The 24,200-nt window shown below is 42.1% G+C and overlaps 1 protein-coding gene across 3 annotated transcripts; it reads left to right on the top strand.

The window, feature by feature from the left end:
• The first annotated feature begins 1,405 nt into the window (after positions 1-1,405).
• Positions 1,406-21,190, top strand: VPS33A (VPS33A core subunit of CORVET and HOPS complexes). 3 transcript variants are annotated; one of them, XM_044658763.1, is made up of 13 exons: positions 1,406-1,507; positions 2,922-2,987; positions 4,036-4,163; positions 6,022-6,208; positions 9,040-9,156; positions 9,937-10,111; positions 12,926-13,119; positions 14,984-15,110; positions 16,638-16,705; positions 17,482-17,619; positions 19,074-19,211; positions 19,858-20,026; positions 20,433-21,190. In XM_044658763.1, exons 1-13 carry the CDS (start codon positions 1,406-1,408, stop codon positions 20,612-20,614), a joined length of 1,791 nt encoding a protein of 596 aa, XP_044514698.1. In that variant the 3' UTR covers positions 20,615-21,190. The 3 variants fall into 3 exon arrangements, with proteins under 3 accessions (XP_044514698.1, XP_044514699.1, XP_044514700.1); XM_044658764.1 differs by lacking the exon at positions 17,482-17,619; XM_044658765.1 differs by lacking the exons at positions 12,926-13,119; positions 14,984-15,110.
• The last annotated feature ends 3,010 nt before the right edge of the window (positions 21,191-24,200 follow it).

Here is a 24,200-nt window from a genome sequence, read left to right on the forward strand (position 1 = left end):
AAAACCTATTTCCATATTCATATTTGCAATTGACTCTATTGAATAGAGTGATCTTTTAACATCAAATTCTCAATCATATCTCCATTGAACTATGTGATCAATCATATGTTTTTCTTCAGTGTGTCTACTCCCACAGTTCTTTGTCTGGACAGGGATAGCTTCCTCCATGTTGTTTTGGATCATTGCATTGCTACTGGTAGAAAAATCTGTTACATTTGATTGTGCCACAATGTTATCAGTCACTGTGTACAATGTTCTTCTGATTCTGCTCATTTGGCTCTGCAACAATTCCTGGAGGTCTTTCTAGTTCATATAGAAATTCTCCAGTTCATCATTCCTTTTAAATATCTACTGAGCTGTTGTACTGCCAAGATTTCTACCCGCTACACCCTTTTCCGCCCTTTACAGATGAAGAAACTGAAGTCTATGGAAAGTAATTTTTCCAAAGTTATACAGGTGATAGTGGCTGGTGGCTCAGTGGATAAAGTCCAGGGCCTGGAATCAGGAAAGCCTGAGTTCAAATCCAAGCTCAAACACTTATTAGCTGTGTGAGCCTGGATAATTTACGTATTAACATCTGTCTGCCTTAGTTTCCTCAACTCTAAAATGGGAGAACAACCTCCCAACTTAAAAGGGTTGTTCTGAGAATCAAACGAAATATTCATAGACCGCCGGTGCAAGGGCTGGGTTGTTATTCCTCCTCCCTAGTTTCATTTGTTCCCCAAACCTCTGTAAAAGGGGTGGCACAAATTACCACACACACACACACATTTTGCAAGTGAGGACACTGAGGCCAGCGGCCGCCTAGTCCAACCTCTCCATTTTCCCTACGCTCCGGGCCCAAGTCAAACGCACCGATGTGACCCACTTAAGGATGGCGAAGGGCTTCGGTCTAGTCTTCTCCCCGCTCCACAAACGACGCCCTGGGCCTGTTGTTATAAACTATCTCCATTTTACAGAAAGAGAAACTGAGGCCCAAGGGCTCTCAGACGCACTAGTTATAGGGTTCCGATGCACTTCCAGGCTCATAGAACGCTGGCCCCGTTATTCTTCTTTCGCTCCACACGAGTCCTCCGGGAAGAACTCCCAGGAAGCAGAGACCACGGTTCAAAAGATGAACACAAGTCCTCCTCCTGCTTTGGAGCCTCGGAGAACCCACCACAACTTCCCGAAGGGAGGAGCCCGGAAGCGGAAAGCGAAAGGGCTGAAGGGAGCTGAGCGAGCCTACAGCGAACTTACTCAGAGGCGCCCCGCGAGGAGCACTTCCGGCTCCGCCTGGCGTTGATCACGTGCACGAAAGCGCGATCACCTGACAGCTCTGTGGGTGCTGGTAGCGGAGCTCCGGGAGCGGGGAGGGGGCAAGGGCAGGGGCAGGGGTAGGGGTAGGGGAGGGGGCGGTGGCAACATGGCAGCACACCTGTCCTACGGGAGGGTGAACTTGAACGTGCTGCGCGAGGCGGTGCGAAGGGAGCTGCGTGAGTTTCTGGACAAGTGCGCGGGCAGCAAGGTGAGGCCCGCCGGGGCCTGGCCCTGTGGGGAGGGAATACTGAGGCTCGGAGCCGGTGTGCGAGCGCCCCCTGTTACTGATACGGCTAGAGAAGTTGCACCTTGGCCTCAGCCTCTAATGGCATTGGCGGGGGATCTCCCGGGGGATCACGGACGGGTGCTAGGTTCGGCCCCCCGCCTGCCGCACTGTTATCTGAGCTGTCGCAGGATGCACTCGGACCCTGACCCTCCCCTCTGCGCCCTGAAAATCGGACGGCGAGAGCCGAACCCTAGCATCCATGAATGTGGCGCTTTAGGTTTTGCAAAGTGCTTTCCATCCTGGTTGTCAGGCCGGGGGAGGTAGATGGATGGGGGGAATGATGGATGGATGGATGACTACTTCTGGACAGTTCAGCCAGATGCAGGGAGCTGGTGTGTGCTCACCTCCTGATTGCTGATTGAGCCCTGGGTGTGTGTCCTCTGCTGTTACTGAGTCTCCACTCTCTCACCCAAGGCATTTCCCAGGCAGCCAGAGTGCTGTCTGGCAGGTGAAGGGTTTAGAGTTGTCAGTAGGTATGATGCCACTTTTCTGTCCACCTCCTGACAGCTCCAGGTCCTTCCTTCAGGGATGCCTCTTGAAATCCACACTTCCATTCACCCTAGTCTTGGAAGTCAAACACTAACTCTTACACAAGGTCTTTTTTGTCCCTTCCCCTTTGTTAGCCAGCCACTCCTCCCCATTATCTGGCATGTATTTTGTACTGATCTGTGTATTTGACCACGATACCAAGATTATAAATCCCTTGAGGCAGAACTTTTCATTTCTGTCTTTGTATTCCCATTGTCTACTAACACCGACTAAAGGATAGAGATAGGGCCTTGACTCTCAATTTCCTTGGCCTACAGAACTCTCCAATGAGAAAACTCCTTCCACCAATGCAGGTTCTTTGCAATTTGAACTCATGGATAGTTGCCTAGAACCCTCTCACATAGAGAGTGGCAGAGGCAGTCCTTGGAGCCAGATCTTCCAGGTTCTTTATCCACCACCCAGCCACAGAGCAGTTGCTTAATAAATATTGAATTTAACTAAATTGGACCAGAACCAAGGCACCCAGGATCACATATACTATCCATGGGACATGGCTTGTCTGAGATGATTTTTATTCAGGAGCCACAGGAGGATAGTGTTGCAACCAGTAAAAATTTGGGTAGTTGTTGAGAGGTTAAGTCTGTCATTTCAAGTGGATGTTTGTATTTCTTTTTGTGTATCATGGAAACATAAAATAGAATGTAACATCCTTGAGAGCAGAGACAGTTTTGTTTTTTGTCTTTGTATCCAGTGTGTGTGCTTGGTGAAGTGCTTACTGAAGCCTCAGTGAGTTGAATGAAACTCCATCTCATAACTATTAGTAATAGAGTTTCCATTCTCTTTACAGGCAATAGTTTGGGATGAATACCTAACAGGACCATTTGGACTGATTGCACAATATTCACTGTTGAAGGTAAATAAAATATAGGATTTGGTGGAAGAGAGACTGTCTTATTTTAAGTTTCATAATGAGTTTCCACCAAGCACATGCTGTTTATCCCTTATAGACCCTAATGCTCTCTGTTTATTATATATCTACCTATGCTTGTGGCCTTTATTGGAGATGCCATAGCTAATATTGCTAATATCCTTGTCTACTAGGGTGACTGCTAGTCTAATATCATGTAATGATAACAGACTTGTAGTCTTTTATATTATGATTTGTTGTTGTTCATTCATTTCAGTAGTGTAGGACTCTCCATGACCCTATTTGAGGTTTTCTTGGCAAAGACACTGGAGTGGTTTGCCATTTCCTTTACCAGCTCATTTGACAGATGAGGAAACTGAGGCAAACAGTGAAGTGACCTGCCCATATTCAAACAGCTATATGTGTCAGAGGTCGGATTTGAACTCAGGTCTTCCTGACTCTTAAACCCAGTATACTCTATCCACTATGCCTACTAGCTGCCCTATGATTTGTAGTGGACCCCTTTATGAAAGTTGCTTTATTTTGCATAGGTAGTACAAATCTGGAGGTGCTAATATTTGGTTGGGAAATACAACTAAGGTCCCTTTCATTTCTAAATCTATGATCTTATTATTTGGATTTTTCTTGGTAGCTGAATCTGAAAGATTATAGGGTCAGAGATTTAAGAGCTAAAAGGAGCCTCAGAGGGCACCTAGATCCATCCCCTCATTTTATAGATAAGGAAATTGAGGCCTGGATAGATCGAGCCACTTGCCCAGAGTCATACAGATAGCAAGTGGCAGAGCTGAGGTGCTTTGACTCTAAATCTAGGACCCTTCTAGCTATACCAGCAGCCTTCTGAATCATGGGCAGGGACCTTACCTTATGGAAACTTTTTTCTCAGTACTTTATAGTTCTGCCTATGCAGTGCTAAGCTTAAAGCAAGTACTCTTAAATACTGTACTAAACTCATAGAGAGAGCTTTTAAGTGTTTGCTGAATTAAATGCTAATTTCACATCCACATATTCAGTTCCAACTTTTATTTTTTTCTAGGAACATGAGGTGGAAAAAATGTTCACACTAAAAGGAAGTCGTCTGCCTGCAGCCGATGTCAAGAACATTATTTTTTTTGTCAGACCCAGGCTAGAATTGATGGATATAATTGCTGAAAATGTACTCAGGTATTTAAGGGGGGGAAATCTTAAATTTATTTAAAATAAAATGAAGTCTGTACTTTTTATATTCATACCTTTGAAGAAGCACATAGACATGTGGAGATTATTCAAGATTCAAAGTGGCTCTTGTGGGAAAATGGGGTGGACTGAGCCAAGAATGTTAGAGCTAGAGCAGGGGAACCTTTAAGATCATCTAGTACAGTGGTTCCCAAACTTTTTTGGCCTACCGCCCCCTTTCCAGAAAAAATATTACTTAGCCCCCTGGAAATAAAATTTCTTTTAAACTTAATAGCAATTAATAGGAAAGATAAATGCACCTGTGGCCATGACCGCCTCCCTGGATCGCTGCAGCACCCACCAGGGGGCAGTGGCACCCACTTTGGGAATCACTGATCTAGTACAACCCCCTCAAGTGTTCTGATCAGGAGGTTCTTGGAGGAAAGCCTCCTAAAGATGTGTGGATGAAGTAATACCATTGGCCTAGTGGAAAAGACCTGGGAGGCTATCCAGTCTAATTTTTTCAATTTCCACAGAATCAAATGCAGGATTTGAATCTAGATCCTCCTCTTCCATCCAGGACCAGTGCTCTGCTCACTGCCCCACACTGCTTCCTCAGCAAGATATAAAGTAGTAAATACTGAATTGGGCGTAGATTACTTCTTTCAGATCACCTAGCCTTCTATGTGCCCCCTCTAAAAAGAGTAAGGAAGGCTCTTTGGGGATTATCAGAGGCAGAAGGAAGAGGAAAGCTTGATCTATGTCAGCTGAAAGAAATAATTTTGCCAAGTCTCTAATAGATAAGCTTACAAGATATAGAATTGAAAGGACAACAGAAATCCAACTCGCTCAATGCCCAGAGGCCCATAGAGTTTGAATAAAGGCAGTGCCAGAGGGCCCTTGCCAGTCTACCTCGAGGTATGTTTGTTGTCCAAACCAAATCTGATGTTTAGAGGAGATGAATCTGCTTTTGTTTCATAGGTGGAAATAAACAAAGCTTTTTTAGCATCCAGTTTACGGAAGCTTCTACATAGCCCTTGGGATACTTGGTTGATCTCTTTCATATGACCTAATAATAATAATAATAATAAGAGGATGAAAGCAAAGCCTATAATACTACATAGGCCTTTTGATCAATAGTAGTTGAACTGAATTGTATTGTACTGAAATACCCTTAAATGTTCAAATGTATTGGGGATCATTAGTTTGAAAAAAGAGGAGAATGGTTAAAAAAAAGAGGAGAACAGGAGAGGAAAGAATCTTTCCAGAGCTTGCTGAATACTTTAGTTATTATAAAATTTAAATTTAAATCTGAAGCTCTGGGTTGCTGTTTTGACCTAGTTAGAGTGACATTTATTTTCTTAAGTAGGATTTCCTGCTACTTTAAAACAAACACTTTAGTACCACAAGATGTAACTTAAAGGATTAAAATGAGGATTTCAAAATAGATGCTAAGCCCAAGAGGGCAGGAAAGGGGAAAAGCCCTCCTGTGTGTCAGATACTGTGAAAGTACTTTATAAACATTTCATTTTATCCTCACAACAACTCTGAGAAGTAGGTGCTATTACCCCCTTTTTACAACCGAGTAAACTTAAAACAGAAGGGTTAATTGATTTGTCCAGGGTCACACAGCCTAGTAAGAATCTGAGGCTAGGTTTGAACTCAGGTCTTCCTAATTCCTGGCCCAGTGCTCTGGGTGCTATCCTCTTAACACCAGACCCCCACCACACCCCTGTCCACCTGCCTCTAAGGCCACATTTCTGTTTATGTGCCCAAGTTCCTTTTCCATGATAAAAACCAGTTCCAGCACTTTCAGCCATTTGTCTTTGTGATTATAAATATAACAAACATTTTGTTCTTTTTCTAGTGAAGATAGGCGCTCCCCTGCAAGAGATTTCCACATTTTGTTTGTCCCACGCCGAAGCTTGTTGTGTGAACAGCGTTTGAAGGATCAGGGTGTTTTGGGATCCTTCATTCATAGAGAGGAATATAGCCTCGACCTCATTCCGTTTGATGGCGACCTGTTATCCATGGAATCCGAGAGTGCTTTTAAAGTAAGTGTGGAGTATCTTTATTAGGCACAACCTCTGCTGTACCCCAGAGCCCAGCAGCTGCTCTCTGAAGAGAACATATGTTCATTGGGAATTGAAGGAGTCTAATGGAGAAAATCCATGAAACCTTTGTAAGTAGGAAACAACATGAACACCTTGGAGAAACTGGGAATTCAACTTTCTGTCCTGACCGAATTAGGTATGGAAGTACAGACATCGAAGCCCCTGAAAGGCTGTGACAAATTAAATGCTTTGCTTATAGCCAGGTAGCTTTAGGGGGTTTTTCTCCACCAGGAATAAATTGCTGTCAAAATTGAATCACTTTATTTCATTGGGGAGTTGATGTAGTGGGGAAGGGAAATGGTCTGAATTTTGAAATCTGCTCTTCCTAATATGTATGTACTTGGGCTAGCTCAGGCAGGTTAGGGCCATGTTGGTGAACGCATGGCAAGGGCGCCCAGATGTCCTAGGGAGTGGGGCTGGGGGGGATGAAGGTGGCCGGGATTCCTCCGTTCCCCATCTCCACAGTGCCTGAGGACATTTTTCACATGCCTCACCCTTCTGCCTAGCAGCTGAATGCAAGCACTTTCTCCCTCTGCTCTCTGGGTAATTTGGGGTGCTCACAGGCAGCTTGAAAGTGCAGTTTGGGCACATGATTTTGAAAATGTTCACCAATGCTTGGTTCTAAAGGCCTATATCCTTCCCTCTAACTCACTGGGGCACATAGGGCTTTGAATGCCAACTAGAACCAGAGTGGAACTAGAGCAATACAAACTATTGCTGCGCCCTGTCCCTCATGTTAGTGGATGAGGAGCTTTTTCTTCCTGTCTAAAGGCTGAATTGTTGCTTTTACACATGTACATATTTAAAACTTTCATTTTGAATTCTGATATATCCTGTTGATACAACTCAGCAGATCCTAAAATGCAGAATGACAGATCAGGTGACCTGACTACCAGGAATAGTAGAGTGTTGAATTCCAGTGGACACTACTTAGAGGAGCCTAGGACTTGGGGCTTTTGACAAAGCCAGTAGTTTGGGAAGGAGCCCCGGGTTTTCTTTGTTCAGCCACTAACCAAGAGAAAAAAAGCATTTCTTTTTCACTATGTGTTCATCTCTGAAATGGATGATGATCTCATAAAGCATGTGTGACCAATAATTAGGGACCTGAGGAAGTCTGGTAGATAAAGTCCCCAAAAGCTTTGTTGTATCCTGAACTTAACCGTTTTACTAAATCTCTTTCAGTAACTGACGTTTTATTTATTTCCCTATTTTGTCTGGTTGGCATTCTACAGATGATTCAGTAATTGTGGCAAAAAATAAAACAATCCCAAAACCCCAAACCCTTGCTTGTCATGGCATGACTGAATCTGTTAAGACTCCTGACTTGCTGATTTTTTCCACTGGTCATATTTGGAAAACTGGCCTATTTCTATTTAGAGTTTAAGCCTCATCCCTTTGTGGTTTGACTTGTAAATTACATGTTTGATGAGTTTTAGAAATAATTATTTTTGACCCTGTGATAAACTAAAAGCTGTAAGCCCAGCTTTAATTTCAAATCTGATGGCTGGATTAATCCTTTATATGGAGGTGACAGACTAATTAATAAATTAAAGACCCGTTACTAATTTTTTAATTTCTCATTAGAAAAGACAGGCCAGGATTGGATGATCACTTTGGAATGTTGGAAGATGCTTTTAAATCATTTTTTCCTTGAATTTTCATCTCAGTTCCATGCAGCTCCCCGGGGACCAGGGTTTTGATTACCTTTTCGAACTTTAGTCTGCTGTGTTTCATAAGTGGTCAAATTAACCAGTCTTGAAATAACCAGTCTTTTGTGCTCCCTCGTGCTGCTGATTTACTTTTTTCCATGAGGAGTGGGATGGATGGGGAGGATTATTCTTTATCTCCCCAAAGGGATCCTGGAGGTCTGATAGCCTGGCATCCCCCAAGAGGATATCTTGTCCTCATCCAATATCCCATCGCTGGAAGTTACCTAGAAGAGAGTTGTCAAATGTCAATGTCCTTGATTCCTTAGCCCTTCCATTTCCCTTTTCTTCCAGGCTTTGCTGGTCAGCCACTGGAAGGATGAAGTGGGTGGGGAGGCAAGAGTCCTGATTAGAAAGCTAGGGATAAGTTTATTTTTAGATCCAGTATAGAACACTTTGTCATTATTCCCAAGGTTTTAGTCAATTTAATCCATTACTAGGAGGCTGATGTGGTTACAACAACAACAAAAAAAGGTGAAGCATCAGTGAGAACTTTTTTACTAATTACCCAAATTTTACTTTAGAAAAATCACTTCTACAGCTAGGGAGAGAACTTTGAGCTCCCCTTATAGCTTACCAGTTGGTCTCTTGACTTAGAATACCTTTCTTTAAATGAATGAGGTACTTGAATTCTCTTGTAAAATCATGAAATAAACTTTATTTTGATTACAGAAGAGGGTTCTGTTTGTTGGCGATATTTAGAATTTCTTTCTTTTAGATACAAGTATCTATTCCAAGACAGAAGAGCTTAATAAGGACTAGGCAATTGGAGTTAATTGACTTGCCCAGAGTCATACAGCTAGCAAGTTTTAAGGCCACATTTGAACCCAGGTCCTCCTAACTCCAGGCATGGCTTTCTATCCACTCTGTTACCTACTGCCCTAGTATTTAGGATTTCTTTAAGTGTGATAGGTAACTTTTAATCATTGGTCACTTAAGAATGGGCTTAGAAAGAACATCTATATTTCTTCTGAGCAGTCTTGAGTAGCTGCTGGCCCCCCAAATATTGAAAGGAATAAAGGCTAGGTATTATCTACCTAGTAACTTCCTTTTCCACTTCTCTAGGAGTGTTATTTGGAGAATGACCAGACAAGTCTGTACCATGCAGCAAAAGGACTGATGACTTTGCAAGCCTTGTATGGAACCATCCCCCAGATCTTCGGGAAAGGGGAATGTGCGAGGGTAATCGACCGACATGTACTTCCTTTGCCCCTGGTGGGGCTGCACAGTGGAGTTGGGGGTGGAGAGTTGGGGGTGTGTGATAGAAGCAGAATCCATTAAGCTGCTCTTTGGGAGTTCTAATGACTTTCCCTATAAATATTTGATTAGAGATTTTTGGCTTTTCATGTTTGAGAAAATGATGCGGTTCAATCTTCCTTTGTTCTTTTTAAAAAATCTTTTTAACCTTTACTTTCTGTCTTCATATTAGATCTAGGTATTTTAGTATATAGTACAATATCTAAATATCTTAATAGCAGTTCTAAGACAGAAGAGCAGCAGGGGCAAGACAGTTGGGTTAAGTGACATGCCCAGGGTCATGTAGCTATGATGCTTTGTTCTTTTGATAGTTCCTTGAGTAATCTTCCCTAAGAATGGCTTAGAGAGTCATATACTAGTTATCACCACCCTGCCAACCTCTCCCCGCCTCCCTATCCTTTTTCTGTATTTGTTTTGGCCAAAGTCTCACTGACTCTTGGAGTTGAAAGGGGGATCTTATCTATTCCAATCTCCCACCCTACTGTGGCCCTTTTGGTAAGATCCACTTCTGACAAAGAAAAAGCTGAGAGTATTAGGAGCAAGTTGTCCTATTAGACAGCCTGCTCTGGATTTCTGCTCATCAGTCATGCTTTTCCCAGGGTCTCCATCTCCTCTTTATCTCTTGCCTTCCTCAGTTTGTAGCCCAATTTTAAATGTTTGTGGCTCCCATGGAGTCCCCCATCTCACCCAATGTTTTATTTTCAGCAAGTGGCCAACATGATGATCAGAATGAAGAGAGAGTTCACTGGCAGCCAGAACTCAGTATTTCCTGTTTTCGATACTCTCTTGCTGCTTGACCGGAATGTAGACTTGTTAACTCCCCTTGCCACTCAGCTTACATACGAGGGACTCATTGATGAAATTTATGGCATTCAGAATAGTAAGTAGAGACAAATCTCTTCACCGTTTTATTGCCCAAGAAACAGATGCTACCCTAAGATGCAATTTCAGCAAATGCTTTCAGAATATGGCGTGGCATTTGAAAGATGTAATTGTTCCAAAGGGTCATTTGGTAAAAGGTAAAATTAGGAAACATCTTGGGGGAAACAAAAGAGAAAAATCCCTTTACCTTTGACTTGGGATGTAAGGATTTAGCCGGTCCCAAGTAGATGCAAGAGCATGAATGTTAAAAGAGTCAATCATTGTCCCAGCCTTGGCGGAGCTTATCTTCAAGGAGGGGGTAACAGAATTAGACAGGAAACAGTCCAAGATACTGTATGCTCAGTGTCATGTCGTCAGGGTAGTAATGCCGTAGACATTTAGCTAAAGGAGAGAAGGTATGTTTAAAATGTTTGGGATATATTCACAGTGGAGGACCAGACCCACTGGGATAGAGAGGATATTAGATAGATTGAGTGGGGACAACCTGAGGGTCTTAGAGGTCAAGCAGGGTCATTTAGACTTGGAGTCTTGGGCATTTGGGAAAAAAGTGTGTTTTTTAAGCTGAAGGACATTGTGATAGAAACACAGCTTAGAGAAGATCCATCTAGCAAAAGCATGTAGAACACTTGTTTTTGTTATTCAGAATGTTTTATCTTTCAAAATGCATAATTGCAAAACTGTTTTTGGTAATATTCACAAAAATAACAAATATATAAATAATAAAAATGATAAAATAATGGGAATAGGATATTAAAAGCAAGCATTTATATAGTGCTTACTGTGTGCCAGGCATTGTGCTAAGCACTTTACAATCATTATCTCATTTGGTTCTCACTACCACCCTGGGAGGTAGATGATGTGATTATCTCCATTTTACAGGTAGGAAAACTGAGGCAAATGGGTTCAATAACTTGCCCAGAGTCACACAGCTAATCAGAGTCTAAGGCTGAATTTGAAGACTGAGTACTGTACTGACTGTGCCAAGTCAAGTGTATGTTTAGCTCATTCATGAACACTGCAAACATTAACTGAGCACCTGTTCATACTCAGAACTGTGCTTTAGCAAGATTCTTGTGAGAATGCTTGGGTTGGAGGGGAAATGAAGGTTTAGCCAAGAGGACAACTAGGAGTAGCAGAGGCCTGTGGAGACACGGGACTAAGCTAAAGTTGTGACCATAGGAGTGGAGAGATGGGGTAGGGGCAAGAGACAATGTAGAGGAGGTATTCCCAGTGATCCTTGGCTATTTATCATGGGGTTGGTGAAGAAGGAAAGGTCAGTGTTTTGCATGTAGTGTAAGAATTAAAATTTAGTTATTAGCTATATATTAAAATTATGTGGCCGCCAGGAATCAACAATTCAAGTTGATTCCGTAATTAAATCAGACCCAAGTCAGCATCGGGTTGAAGAGTTTATTTACAATCAGGAAGGTAAGTAGGGATAAAGAGAAGAGGGAGGTTAGAGGTCTAAATAAATGAAGCTGTAAGCCGCAAGGCCCAACAGCCGGATAGGCAGAGTTTAGAATTGGCCCAGCTAGGCCAAGGAAGCCAGCCTAACTTACCCACGTGACAATACAGAGCATAAGCTGTCTGTGGTCTCAGGAGATGCTTCTTCCTCTAGTTCCAGACGACAACTGCCCCCACAGGAAGTTCACTCACTTACTTAAAGAGATAGTGTCTTTCATCACTTCCTGTGGTCCACCTCTAATTCAAATGGACAAATGGCAGTTTCTACATTGATTTGGACTGCCCAAAGGGCAGTCCCTTATTCTTGATTTGTTACTTATTGTCACGTGTGGGTAACTCTTCTCCCCTCCCCACTAAGGGAGGTGGGAGTGACATCATTAGCACGCCTGGGTTGAGTAGATTTTTGACTATTAATGGGATAGAGCTAATTTCTATTTACACAGTAGGTGGCTGGGAGATTGTTAGTGCTGTCAGTGACGAGGGAAATTCAGAGCAGTGGTGGGCTTAAGGCCTTTATGATGAGTTTGGTTTTGGACACGTCACATTTGAGGTGACATCTGTTAGTTGGCAGTGTGGGACTGTGTGGGCGTCCAGGAGAAAGGATTACATAGCTAGACTTCATTTACCTTCATAGAGGTGATAGCAAATGCAGGGAAATAAATGGTTAAGCCTACCAAGGAAGAAAGAAGAGAAGGCCCAGCACACATGCTTAGTTGGTGGGAAATGGATGATGGTTCATGAAAGAGACCAAGAAGGAATGGCCAGACAGCTTGGAGAAAAGCCAGCTGACAGAGATCTCTCTGAGCCTACAAGTATTGTTGAGGAGGCCAAGGGTAGAAAGGCTCTAGGTGTGGACTGGTCATATCCAGAGCTACAGAAACACTAAAGAGGATGAGTACTGAGGAAAGTCCAGGCCTTATTGATAAGAATTGGTGTAGGTCACCCATAAGCCCTTCAAGGAAGAGGATTTACATTCTGTAACATGCTTTCCCTTGAGACACTAAATGTTTTCTAAAGTTTATTTACAAGCATGCCCTAGGGCAGTGATGGGCAAACTTTTTAAAGAGGGGGCCAAAGGAAAGGACTTGCTCATCTGTCAGTCTGTTTCTAAGGCAACTCTTTCGAAGTTTCATTGTATTGTATCCCACTTATTATGTTTGTCAGATTAATGTCACACAGGAATAATGTCACACAGCGGGATAGAACATTTTCGGGACCCCTCCTCCCCCATCTGGCCCATAGGGCTGCCCTAGGGCTTTTGGGGTGGGAAAGTTCTGCTGTATCTAGTGGTTTTATGTGTGGGCTTTTCAGGTGATTCTACCCAGGAACCTTCCCCTCATCCATCTAGGTTATGTGAAATTACCTCCAGAGAAGTTCGCTCCTAAGAAACAGGGTGAGAGTGGGAAGGATCTCCCAACAGAAGCCAAGAAGCTTCAGCTCAATTCCGCAGAGGAACTCTATGCTGAGATCAGGGACAAAAACTTCAATGCAGTGGGCTCAGTCCTGAGCAAGAAAGCCAAAATCATCTCTGCTGCATTTGAGGTGAGCCTCTCCCCTCCCCCTGGGGGTGCCATCTCTCCATTCTGCCCCACAACTTGGTCATTGCACTGATGGAGTCAGCACTCCAGAAAACTGAGGCTCTGCTGGCACTTCTATAGGGGTTTCCCATTCTGGGAGGCTCATTCACCTGAACTTTTGTGTCAGAATTCTAGGGAGAAGAAACTTTCTGACAGCCATTACCTTAAATTGCTTATGCCTGTAGCTTGATGATATTTTACCTCTTTCAGCTCCTTCTTCCCCACTAAATTGAAGAGAAAGGACTTCACCCTAGATCATATGTAGACAACTTTAGTCATTTCAATTTGTTTTATTAGCCTTTCTGTAAGTGAGAAAAGTCTTCTTAAGTTTAGAAAATTTCCTGGTGGAAGGAGGTGAGAATGAAGAAGATATGTGATGGGTGATAATGAGACAGAAACCCCTGGTGGCCCTGGGTTTTAATTTGTGGGCTTCATTATCACCTTCTTGCCTCTGCTTGCCCAGTCATCTAGCTTGGGCTTAGTTATATTCATTTTTTAAAAATCTGACAACACACTAAAATGATGAGTTGTGAAATATTTTATTTTGAAAATATCTCAATAAGGCATCTATGTCTGTTTATTCTTGAATATATTTATTTTATCTTTCTTGGGAATTGCCTGTTAATGTGTAGGTTAATTTCTACATTAATCATAACATTTTTAAGGCTTGGGATTTTATTTTAAATTGTTAAGCGTTTTCTAAAATGAAGTTTTATTTTATCTACGCATTGTTTGACCAAAAACTAAGTCTGCTGTTGTGCTCATGTGGTTTTTAAGACAGAGGAAACTGACTCTGTGATCCCTGTTCTTCTCTGTCAAATAATAATTGCCCCATCTTTCTCCCTTTATCTCTTGTTATTTTATATCTCCATGGCTTACATTGTGCTTTAGAAGAAAGTGTGGTTAGGGGCAGCTAGATGTCTCTGTGAATAGAGCACTGGACCTGGGGTCGGAAGGCCTAAGTTCAAATCTAACCTTCGACACTTAATTCACCCTGTTTACCTCATTTCCTTACCTGTCAAATGAGCCGGAGAAGGAAATGGCAAGCTACTCCAGTATCTCTGCCAAGAAACGCCCATGGACAGTATAGACCACAGGGATAGGAAGAGTTGGATATTACTAATAGCGAGAGAAGTGGTGATTCACTGGGTAGAGAGACTTGAATCAGGAAGACCTGGGCTCATATGCTGCCTCAGATACATTGAGATGATTGGTCTTGGACAGTTATTTGCCTCTTTGTGACTTGGTTTCCTTATGTGTGAGACAAGAGGGTGGATGGAAGGTGATGCCTTGAAGGTTCCTTCTGGCTCTAAAACTTCGACACTCCTTAAAAAAAGAACAAACCCCCCTTCCTCAAGCTCCTATGCCTTGGTTTAAATGCTTTTCCTGAAACTCCTCTGGGAGGCAGACATTGCAGATGTGACTTTCTGTATTTTATAGATGAGCAACTGTGGCTCAGAGAGATTAGTTTGACTTGCCCGGCATCACCAAGGTGGAAAGCCTAGTTTTCCTGCCCCCTTGTATGCCCCCAGTGTCCTCTCCTTGTCTGCCATGTTCCCTCTCATAGGAAGGCAGATGATGCACAAAAAGAAAACATGGGCTTTGCTTTTTCAGTAGTGTGCTTAATTGGGTTTTATGGTTTCTCCGTTAATTTTGTGATGGGCTTAGATTGATTGGTTATTCTGTGGCACACTTGCCTCCGTCTCGCTGCCCTCCTTTTTACATGTATTGGGCCATAAAACGTCTCATGGTCCCTATAACAAGGTGAGAGCAAAAAGCCGAATGAGCCTCTTGCCCCTGCATAAATCTGCCATCCCCTCCATTTTCAGGAAAGGCACAACGCAAAAACGGTTGGGGAGATTAAGCAGTTTGTTTCCCAGCTGCCTCACATGCAAGCGGCAAGAGGGTCCCTGGCAAACCACACCTCAATTGCAGAGTTAATCAAAGACATTACCAGTGAGTATCCTTTGGTGTCCTGTTCATCTCAAGTAGGCTCTGGCCACATGTTTTGTGGCAGAGGGCCTATCCCCAGTAGGATTGGCTTGATTAGGGCACAATCGGTGCTGAGAGGCTCCTCATTCTTGGTGGTCTGTGCCAGGACATGGACCTCTATAGTGTATCCGATTGGAGTCTAGCACATTCCTGCTCTTGAGTACCACTTCAAACAAGTTCCTTTAAGGCTTTTTTTAGTTGTTATTCCTTAAACACAACCTTCACAACACATGACCAGCACACTGATGGTCAGACCAATATGGATAAGTCTCTAGGCAGATCACCTGTTTTTGAGCCATTTTACAGCTTGATCACGTACAAATAAACTATGCTACACAGTTTAACAAATTAAAATCAAACTAACTTAATGTCCCTCTCCTTTCCTCTCCCTCCTCCCCGTTCCCTGATTTCCCTTTGGGAGCCCATCTCTATATTTAGGAAGCACCTTTCCCTGGAGACTTGTCTTCTCTTCTCTATACGCATCATTGTTGTCATCCATGTCTGTGTACCCTGGTTCTGAGGGTCTTTGGTTCTCCTCCATTCTTCACATTGAGCCCTCTTGGTGGTACTGTGCTATTCCAGTCCATTCATAGATCATTATGTACAAAGCTTAGACTACAAGGCAGTGGACACCAAGTTGTTTCTGGTGGTTTGTTGTTACAGATAAAGCAATTCTTGAGAGTTTTTTTTTGGATGGTCAGGTTTTTTTTTTCCTTTTCATGACATCTTTAAGAGCTCTAGTGATATAGCTACTAGGTCAAAGGGTCAGTTTGACATTTCTAAAAATCTATCTTTTGCACTGATGAAATGCAGAACCCCAGTTGGATATTAAAAGAGTTTTGAGAGATTTATAGCAAATAAATTCATTTATAAAATTTTTCAGCTGCAAAAGGTGGTAGGGGGAAAGGTTTGCTGGATATGAAACATTCTGTGATCACTAGCAGGCTGACTTAATAACAACTTTGGAGCAAAACAAACGTGAAAGATTCAAGAACCCCTTTCCCCAGCTGCATCCATCTAACATTGTTATAGAACTGAACCCATTTAGCTGTGCTCATGTTAATAGTAGTTTAGGAAGAATTAATTGAAATCAGAATGCAACTTAGGGTGGAAAGTGAGGGTGCTAGGAGAATTAATCGTTTGGTTCATTCTGGAGCCTATTGCCATCTGTGTCCCATTTCCTCTCCTGAAATACAGAGGATTCATCCTCTGTTGGAGTCGAGTTAGGAATGTAGGTCCAGAACCCTCTTCCTGAATCCCTCCTGCACCCTACTCTGTTTAGATGTGTCTAAGGAGTGCTGGGATTATGTTCTTGTCCTCCTTGGAAGCTTCCTTTCAGATGAGTCTGTTCTGAAGAGAATACTGAACTAACTTCTGCTTATTTGCTTAATTAAAATCATGAATCAAAAGTATATTTGTTTCCCATGTGGACAGAAGACAAATATATGTTTTTATTTCAAATTGTAAATTTGCTTATAATTGTATTTTTAGCTTCTGAAGATTTCTTTGATAAGCTAACAGTTGAGCAAGAATTTATGTCTGGAATAGACACCGACAAGGTATGTGGATTGTAGAGTTGTCTTTGGAGATTGGGGATGGGAATGAGCTTTGTCATTCTAACTGATAATCAAAAAGCATATTTATAGACCCCTAAATAGGTACTCAGATGGCTTTGACCCTCTTGATATGCCTCAGTACCTTGCCATAAAAAGATATCTCTTGTACAAGTGTATATAGGGTTAAGTCGTCTCAATGTATAAAAAACCCAGATGACCAGTCAGTAACTATTAACTGAGCATGGGCAAGGTACCACGAGAGGTAGAAAGTTACCAGACTTAATTCAGAGCATTTTCTGATGAATTTGAAATAATGATTTGCTTTAAGGACTATCTTCTAGGATTCCTCTAAGTATTCAATTCCACTGATACTTTAAGATTTTATTTTATTTTTCATCTATTTTATAAGCAACTTTCCACAAAGCTTAATGCAAGAAGGAACCAGTGCTGTGACTGAAATAGACCTGGCAAGCTGATCTGAATGCTGGAGAGCCTTTAAGGAATTTTTCTATTCTGATATATTATTTCAAATGGCATATATATAGCATTTTAATAGCAATCACTATCTGGTTATAATAAAGGTGGCTTTTACTGCCTGTATAGTGTGATGCCGTGAAATAAATACATTATAATTTTGTCCCCCATTTTTTGAAGGGCATGGTGGAAAAGAAATGACTCTAGGATTGAAAACTATGTGATAATGAGAAATAAGCATTATTATTCTTGTAACCTCTTATGTGCTCAGACAGCTCTGCATACTTGTCTCTTTCTGTTTACAGGTCAACAATTACATTGAGGACTGTATCGCTCAGAAACATCCATTGATCAAGATCCTAAGACTGGTTTGCCTTCAGTCTGTGTGCAACAGTGGGCTCAAGCAGAAAGTATTAGATTACTACAAAAGAGAAATTCTCCAGGTCAGTATGTCATTGAGTCAGTAACTGACCCAACCCAGGGAAAACATCTTAGAATCATCACAAATATTTTTCATAGGATGCTTCTAGTTTACTCTATCACTATCATTAGTGAAGACTTTAAGAGCACTCAAACGGTCTATAGCAGTGATGGGCAAACTACGGCCTGCAGGCCAGATGCGACATTATTCCTAATCTGATGAATACAGTGAGTAGGATACAATACAGTGAAACTGAGAGAGAGAGAGAGAGAGAGAGAGAGAGAGAGCAAGCTAGCTAGCTAGCTAGCTGGCTGGTTCTGTGGATTGACGATGGGAGGTCCTCAGACATTTCCTAGCTATGTGACTCTGGACAAGTCACTTACCCCCCCATTGCCTAGTCCAGGGGTCGGCAACCTTTTTGGCCTTGAGAGCCATAAACGCCACATTTTTTAAAATGTAATTTCGTGAGAGCCGTACAGTGCTCACAGTGCGGCTCCTGTAACAGCGCCTGAAAGAAAATGGACTTTATGGCTCCTGCAGAAAGAGCCATATCTGGCCCTCAAAAGAGCCAGATAATGGTTCGAGAGTCATATGTTGCTGACCCCTGCCCTAGCCCTTACCACTCTTTTGCCTTAGAACCAATACACAGTATTGATTCTAAGATGGAAGATGAGGGCTTAATAAATAAATAAACAAACAAATAAACAAACAAACAAACAAACAAACAAATAAACAAACAAATAAATAAATAAATAAAGTAGATGCCCTCAAACCCCCTTAAGAATATTTTAAAAAGAAAAAAATGTCTTTTAGAAAGAATAAGCCATGAGGCAGCTTATGTAGCACAGTAGATACAGTGCCAGGCCTGCAGTCAGGAGGACCTGGGTTTAAATCTGGCCTTAGATACTTCCTTGCTCTGTGACCCTGGATAAGTCACTTAACCTCAATTGCCTAGCCCTTGCTGTTCTTCTGCCTTAGAATTACTACTAAGACAGAAGGTGAGGGTTTAAAAAAAAAAAAAGAAAAAAGAATGGGCCAGCTCTGTATTTGTTGTAACAGACAAGCAGTTTTGAAACTTGAATACTGTTCTCCTAAGATGTGTCATAAGAGTGCACAAAGGTAGAGGTCAGCAAGGTGACTCAGTGGATTGAGATCCAGGGCTAGAGAAAGGAAGTTTTGGGTTCAAATGTGGCCTTGGATTCTTCCTAGCTGTGTGACCTTTGGTAAGTCACTTAACCACCACTGCCAAGTCCTGATTGCTTTTCTGCTTTGGGACCAATGTACAATATTGTTTCTAAGATAGATGGTAAGAGTTTAAATTTTTTTTTTTAAAGTACATAAAGGCTTTCACTGGTCTTCCCTTTGGGCATTGTAGAGACCTGATAAAGTTGATTTGTTGGGGTGGCTCTTTTTTTATAAATTAGCATGAACCTCTCAGCTCTGCTAGCATCAAACTTAAACATACTTTTATTGCAGACATATGGCTATGAACACATGTTAACCTTAAACAATCTAGAGCAAGCTGGATTGCTAAAACCTCAAGCAGGCGGTAGAAACAATTACCCCACAATCAGGAAAACCTTGCGGCTCTGGATGGATGATGTTAATGAGCAGGTAAATGAGCCCTTTTCTGTTGGCCTTGTCCGGTTTATTGATCTAGGCTAAATTGTGAGGTTGTTATTTGTACTTGGCTTGTGCCTTGGGACTGTGTCTAATAGCTAGAATTACCTTCGTTGCTTAGAGGTCCTTTGAAAGTGATTAGAAAGCCAGCTCTCAGTTATCCAGGACTGGGTCAGGCATGGTTTCATTCCCATTTCATCCCACTCCCCAAGTGGACTCCAAACTGCTAAAGTAGGAGATGACTGGGTTCTAGATGGAGGGAGTGGGTTATATGAGTAGCCAACAGTCTGAATAGCCTCAGACACTTATTAGCTGTGTGATTCTGGACAAGTCACTTTGCCTCATTGGGCCTCAGTTTCCACAGCTGTGAAACAGAGATAATAATAGCATCTGCTTCCCAGGATTGTGAGGATCAAAGGCGATAATAATCCTAAAATGTCTTTAATAAATGCTTACTCCTTTCTCTTCCCCCCACCCTTGTATCCCCCTTCCCCTGTGACATCAATTTTTGTATTAGTATTTCAGCCAAATATAAAAATAGTTTTGGATTATATACTGTGTATGCTCCATTACAGATTACAGATAAGCAGGAATTAACTGGGTAGATACTGAGTGTCTCCTTTATGTTATTGTTTAACAGAACCCCAATGACATATCCTATGTCTATAGTGGCTATGCGCCTCTCAGTGTCCGGTTAGCGCAACTACTTGCTCGGCCTGGCTGGAGAAGTATTGAGGAAGTCCTGAAGATGCTTCCAGGTCCCCACTTCGAAGAACGGCAGCAGTTACCAGCAGGATTGCAGAAAAAACGTGAGTTGGAAGTTGTTCTGCTTCTGAAATCACTATGCACAGATCTCGGAGTGCTGAGTGGGTGCCTTGTATGATGTGTCTGTGCAGGGCTTGGGACATGGTGTCTAAAGATCCTCTGTAGGCTACTAATGCATAATGTAAGTACTTTTATCACTATGAATTCGTTTTTACCTGAGCAGTTTTAAGTAAGCTACTACTCCTAGGGTTGGAATTTCAGGTATTTAATAGAAAAACACAAAATAAAATTGAATGTTCTCCATTTCAAATGAAATCCTGTCTGCTTTTTTGGGGGTGAATAACTTTCCACATTAAGGTTGGCAAAGCTGCTTGTTTGTGAATGGTGAAGGGGTGAGGTAATAAGAAATGCTTAATGATAATCAACACTAAACATTGTCTCCCTCTTTAGGTCAACAAGGAGAAAACAGAGTTACTTTGGTCTTTTTCCTGGGAGGTGTGACCTATGCTGAAATTGCTGCCCTGAGATTTCTATCTCAGATGGAAGATGGAGGCACAGAATACGTCATTGCTACCACTAAGCTAATGAATGGAACCAGTTGGATAGAATCTCTGATGGAGAAACCTTTCTAAATCCAGCACACTCTGCCATCTTTGACCGGCTGTAGCAAGCAGGTGGGATCTCAGGAATTTGCTTCTTGGTAGCAGTTGCTAAAGGGAAGTAAAACTTAATGGAATGATGGCAGGAAGATGCAGAGTTTATGAAATTACTGTGTGTTTTCAGCTCTGCTTTTCACTGTTGGGCTCCGGATTCCTTTTCTGTCTTAGAAGGCATAAAAATAACAGAGGACAATCAGCCAAAGGCCCACCATGTTCTGAGCTTGGGATCTCAGGAGAGGCCCCATGGAATTGCTTCAGGGGCTCAGTTATGTTTGGTTTGGGCTAGCTCAAGGAGAGTTAGACATCAGGCTCTGATGATAAGAATTGAAATAAAAATGGAGACTCCATCCCCTCATCCCTGTGCTTTGCTGCTCTCCAGCTCTGAGCTCTGACCAGCTGCATCCACCCAAGATGGCAGGGGTAAGTGTGGGCAGGCTAAGACCAGCCCAAAGACTGCTGGCCCAGGGTCATTCTCTCCCTTCACCTCTTCACTTTGCAGGACCCATTCTGTGCTTAACCTTTAAGATCTCTCAGGAGAGTGTACTCAGGTTCTTCAGGCCTTCTCTGCAGTAAGCAATTTCAGAGACTACCTGGATAAAACCCGAGTTTTTGTTCTGTCTTGGTTGGTCAACTGCATCTGTTTAGATGCATGATAATGCTGGACCACAGTCCATATTCTGAGATCATTGTATTATGATATTTAGAATGATAGAAGAGCAGGCAGCAGTGATTAAAATGCTTGCACTGAGATTGTAGGCAGCCCTCTGTTGCCCAATCCAGCTTCATTCCCAATTGAGAATAGGAACTTTGGCAGACAGTGCCTGGGACCAAGCAATACTTAATGCTGTTGGGATTTCTCTTCCTTAAAAAACCAGAAACTTTGTATTTTCCCCTTCCTTTCCTGCCTCTTCCCTTCCCTCTTCCATTCCCACTTCTGTCTGTTCTGACAAGCCTCAGCTTCCCCCAGGTACTGCTTTCATGGGTGGTTTCTTCATTATCCTAAGGCGATTGATTTACTTGTGTCCCTCAGTCCATAGCTATGTTATTAAGTCAAATTAAATCTTCCTGTTAAGCATTTCAGGATCCCAGGCTTAGACCAGTGTTTTCGACACAGGATTTTAAATTAGAGTCCTTTCTCTTGGCTACGTGTTCTCTTCTTTATAGTCAAGTCAGTTGGGACCCTTGTGCTAAATATTCACTCTCTTCTTTCTTTTTGCTTTAGGCCAAGTTAAGTCAGGTTTTAATAAGTCATTCAGTGGAAGACTTAGAAACATTAACTGCTTCATTTGTAAATAAAAAGCAACAGATAATTACACATTAAATTCATTTGTGTAAGTTCATTCAGTACTGGGGCAGTTTTTGTCACTGAGGGTGGGCATTCACTGATGAAAGGTCTGGGAATAGGGCATCATTCATTCTTGAAAAGGGCATATTATTTACATGATGGCTGGACTTCTGTGTTGTTGGGGAGACTATTGTATTAAACTGGTAGTTCTTGGTTTTATTTTGTCTACAACTCTGGACAATATCAGAGAATTCAATTCAAGTATTAACTACTGGTTTAATGGGAATAAGAGAAACACTGGCCATGGAACTAAAAGGTAGAAAGATGAAAAGCAGCACATTATCCCCTTTGGGAAAACCTTCACAGTCAGGCTGTGGAAACTTGCCAGCTCCATGTCCCCTAGTTATATCTCATCACAGCCTTGTTTGAATTGGGGCAGGGAAAGGCCCACTGATGAAACACCTGTCTTCTGCTGTTCCCATTCTGGACATCTAGAAAGACTGAAATACACTGTACAATTCAAATAGTTGCTTCTAGGGAACAGAAATATCTTCTTTTATCTTTCTAATCATCTCTATGTCCAAACAGGAACAGTGACTGTAGAAGAACACTCACAATACAGACCCTCCCCAAGGTTGCCTTGCTTTACTTTATACCCTTTTGAGTATTTATGATACAACAGTACCTGACAGCTGTGCTCAAAAGGTATCACTTGAGAATATGATTGATTATGGGAAATAGTGCAACTAAAGAATGCTGCTTTTTTTTAGCTTGCTGCCTAATTTAGTGCTTTATTTTTATTATTCATTTATTTAAATTAAAAAAAAAAACAACTTTTTTCATTAGGGCGCCAGCCTTGAGAGTCAGGGAGATCTGGTTGGGTTCAAGTCATTTGGACACATCCTAATTGTGTGGCCATGAATGACCCCAGTAGTTCTGAGATTAGAAATTACAAATTAATTGCCAATTTGCAAATTAGTGTCAGGATTTTCTTTCCTGGAAGTTCCCTGCAGGCATCCATAATCACAGGTTCAGATAGAAAAAAGGACCCCCAAGTGGCTAGTGGCATGAAGAAGCAATTTGGAATTAAACATTTCCAACACAGTTTCATGTGAACTTTTGGGTGACTTAGTGTTCATATACCTGAGTTACTCAATTTGTATGGAACAAAACAGAGGAGGAAGACAAGTACCAATTCTTCAGGAGAAAACTTGGGACAGATAGAAAGGGTAAAAATTCATAGTGGGGGGCTGCTCTCCATCTCTGAGCTCTGACCAGCTGCATCCACCCAAGATGGCAGGGGTAAGTGTGGGCAGGCTAAGACCAGCCCAAAGACTGCTGGCCCAGGGTCATTCTCTCCCTTCACCTCTTCACTTTGCAGGACCCATTCTGTGCTTAACCCTTAGGATCTCTCAGGAGAGTGTACTCAGGTTCTTCAGGCCTTCTCTGCAGTAAGCAATTTCAGAGACTACCTGGATAAAACCCGAGTTTTTGTTCTGTCTTGGCTGGTCAACTGCATCTGTTTAGATGCATGATAATGCTGGACCACTTAGTACAGTCCATATTCTGAGATCATTGTATTATGATATTTAGAATGATAGAAGAGCAGGCAGCAGTGATTAAAATGCCTGCAATGAGATTGTAGGCAGCCTTCTGCTGCAAAATAAACCCACATAAATCATCAGCATTTCTATATATTTCCAACACAACTCAGCAGCAAGAGTTAGTAAGAGAGGGGGCAGCTGGGTGGCTCAGGGGTTTGAGAGCCAGGCCTAGAGACAGGAGATCCTAAATTTAAATCTAGCCTTGGACACTTCCTAGCTGTGTGACCCTGGACAAATCACTTAACACTTACTACTCCTACACAGTACCGATCTCAGATGGAAGGTAAGGGTTAATGATGAAAATATATTAAAATGATCCAAGTCAAGGACTGTTTTAATACCATCTTTTCATGCACTGACTTTACTGTGGGAGACGATGCCTTAATGATGTCTTTACTGGAAGCTTAGACAGACTTCTACTTTTTTTCTTTAAGCCAGAGGAGCCCTTTGGATGACCAACTCTCTAGAGGAGCAATTACTACTAACAGACTTCCTGAACAGCTTGATAATGCTCTGCTCCTGTTTTTGGCTTGGCTGCTGCTGAGGCAATAATTTGATAATAAGAGATCCTGATTAAATTAAGGAACCATTTGCCCTGGCTGATGATGTTGGAAAAGGGTTGATGGACAATGGAAAGCCTTGCTTCTCTATCCTGCTTACTTGCTTAAAG

Source organism: Gracilinanus agilis, chromosome 1 (genome assembly GCF_016433145.1).
Source record: "Gracilinanus agilis isolate LMUSP501 chromosome 1, AgileGrace, whole genome shotgun sequence".
Classification (NCBI taxonomy): domain Eukaryota; kingdom Metazoa; phylum Chordata; class Mammalia; order Didelphimorphia; family Didelphidae; genus Gracilinanus; species Gracilinanus agilis.

Coding starts and splice junctions, on each gene's coding strand:
- VPS33A (XM_044658763.1), top strand. CDS start 1,406: ATGGCAGCACACCTGTCCTACGGGAGGGTGAACTTGAACGTGCTGCGC. Junction 9,157..9,936: donor GGAAAGGGGAATGTGCGAGG/GTAATCGACCGA, acceptor TTTTATTTTCAG/CAAGTGGCCAACATGATGAT. Junction 17,620..19,073: donor ACAAAAGAGAAATTCTCCAG/GTCAGTATGTCA, acceptor CTTTTATTGCAG/ACATATGGCTATGAACACAT.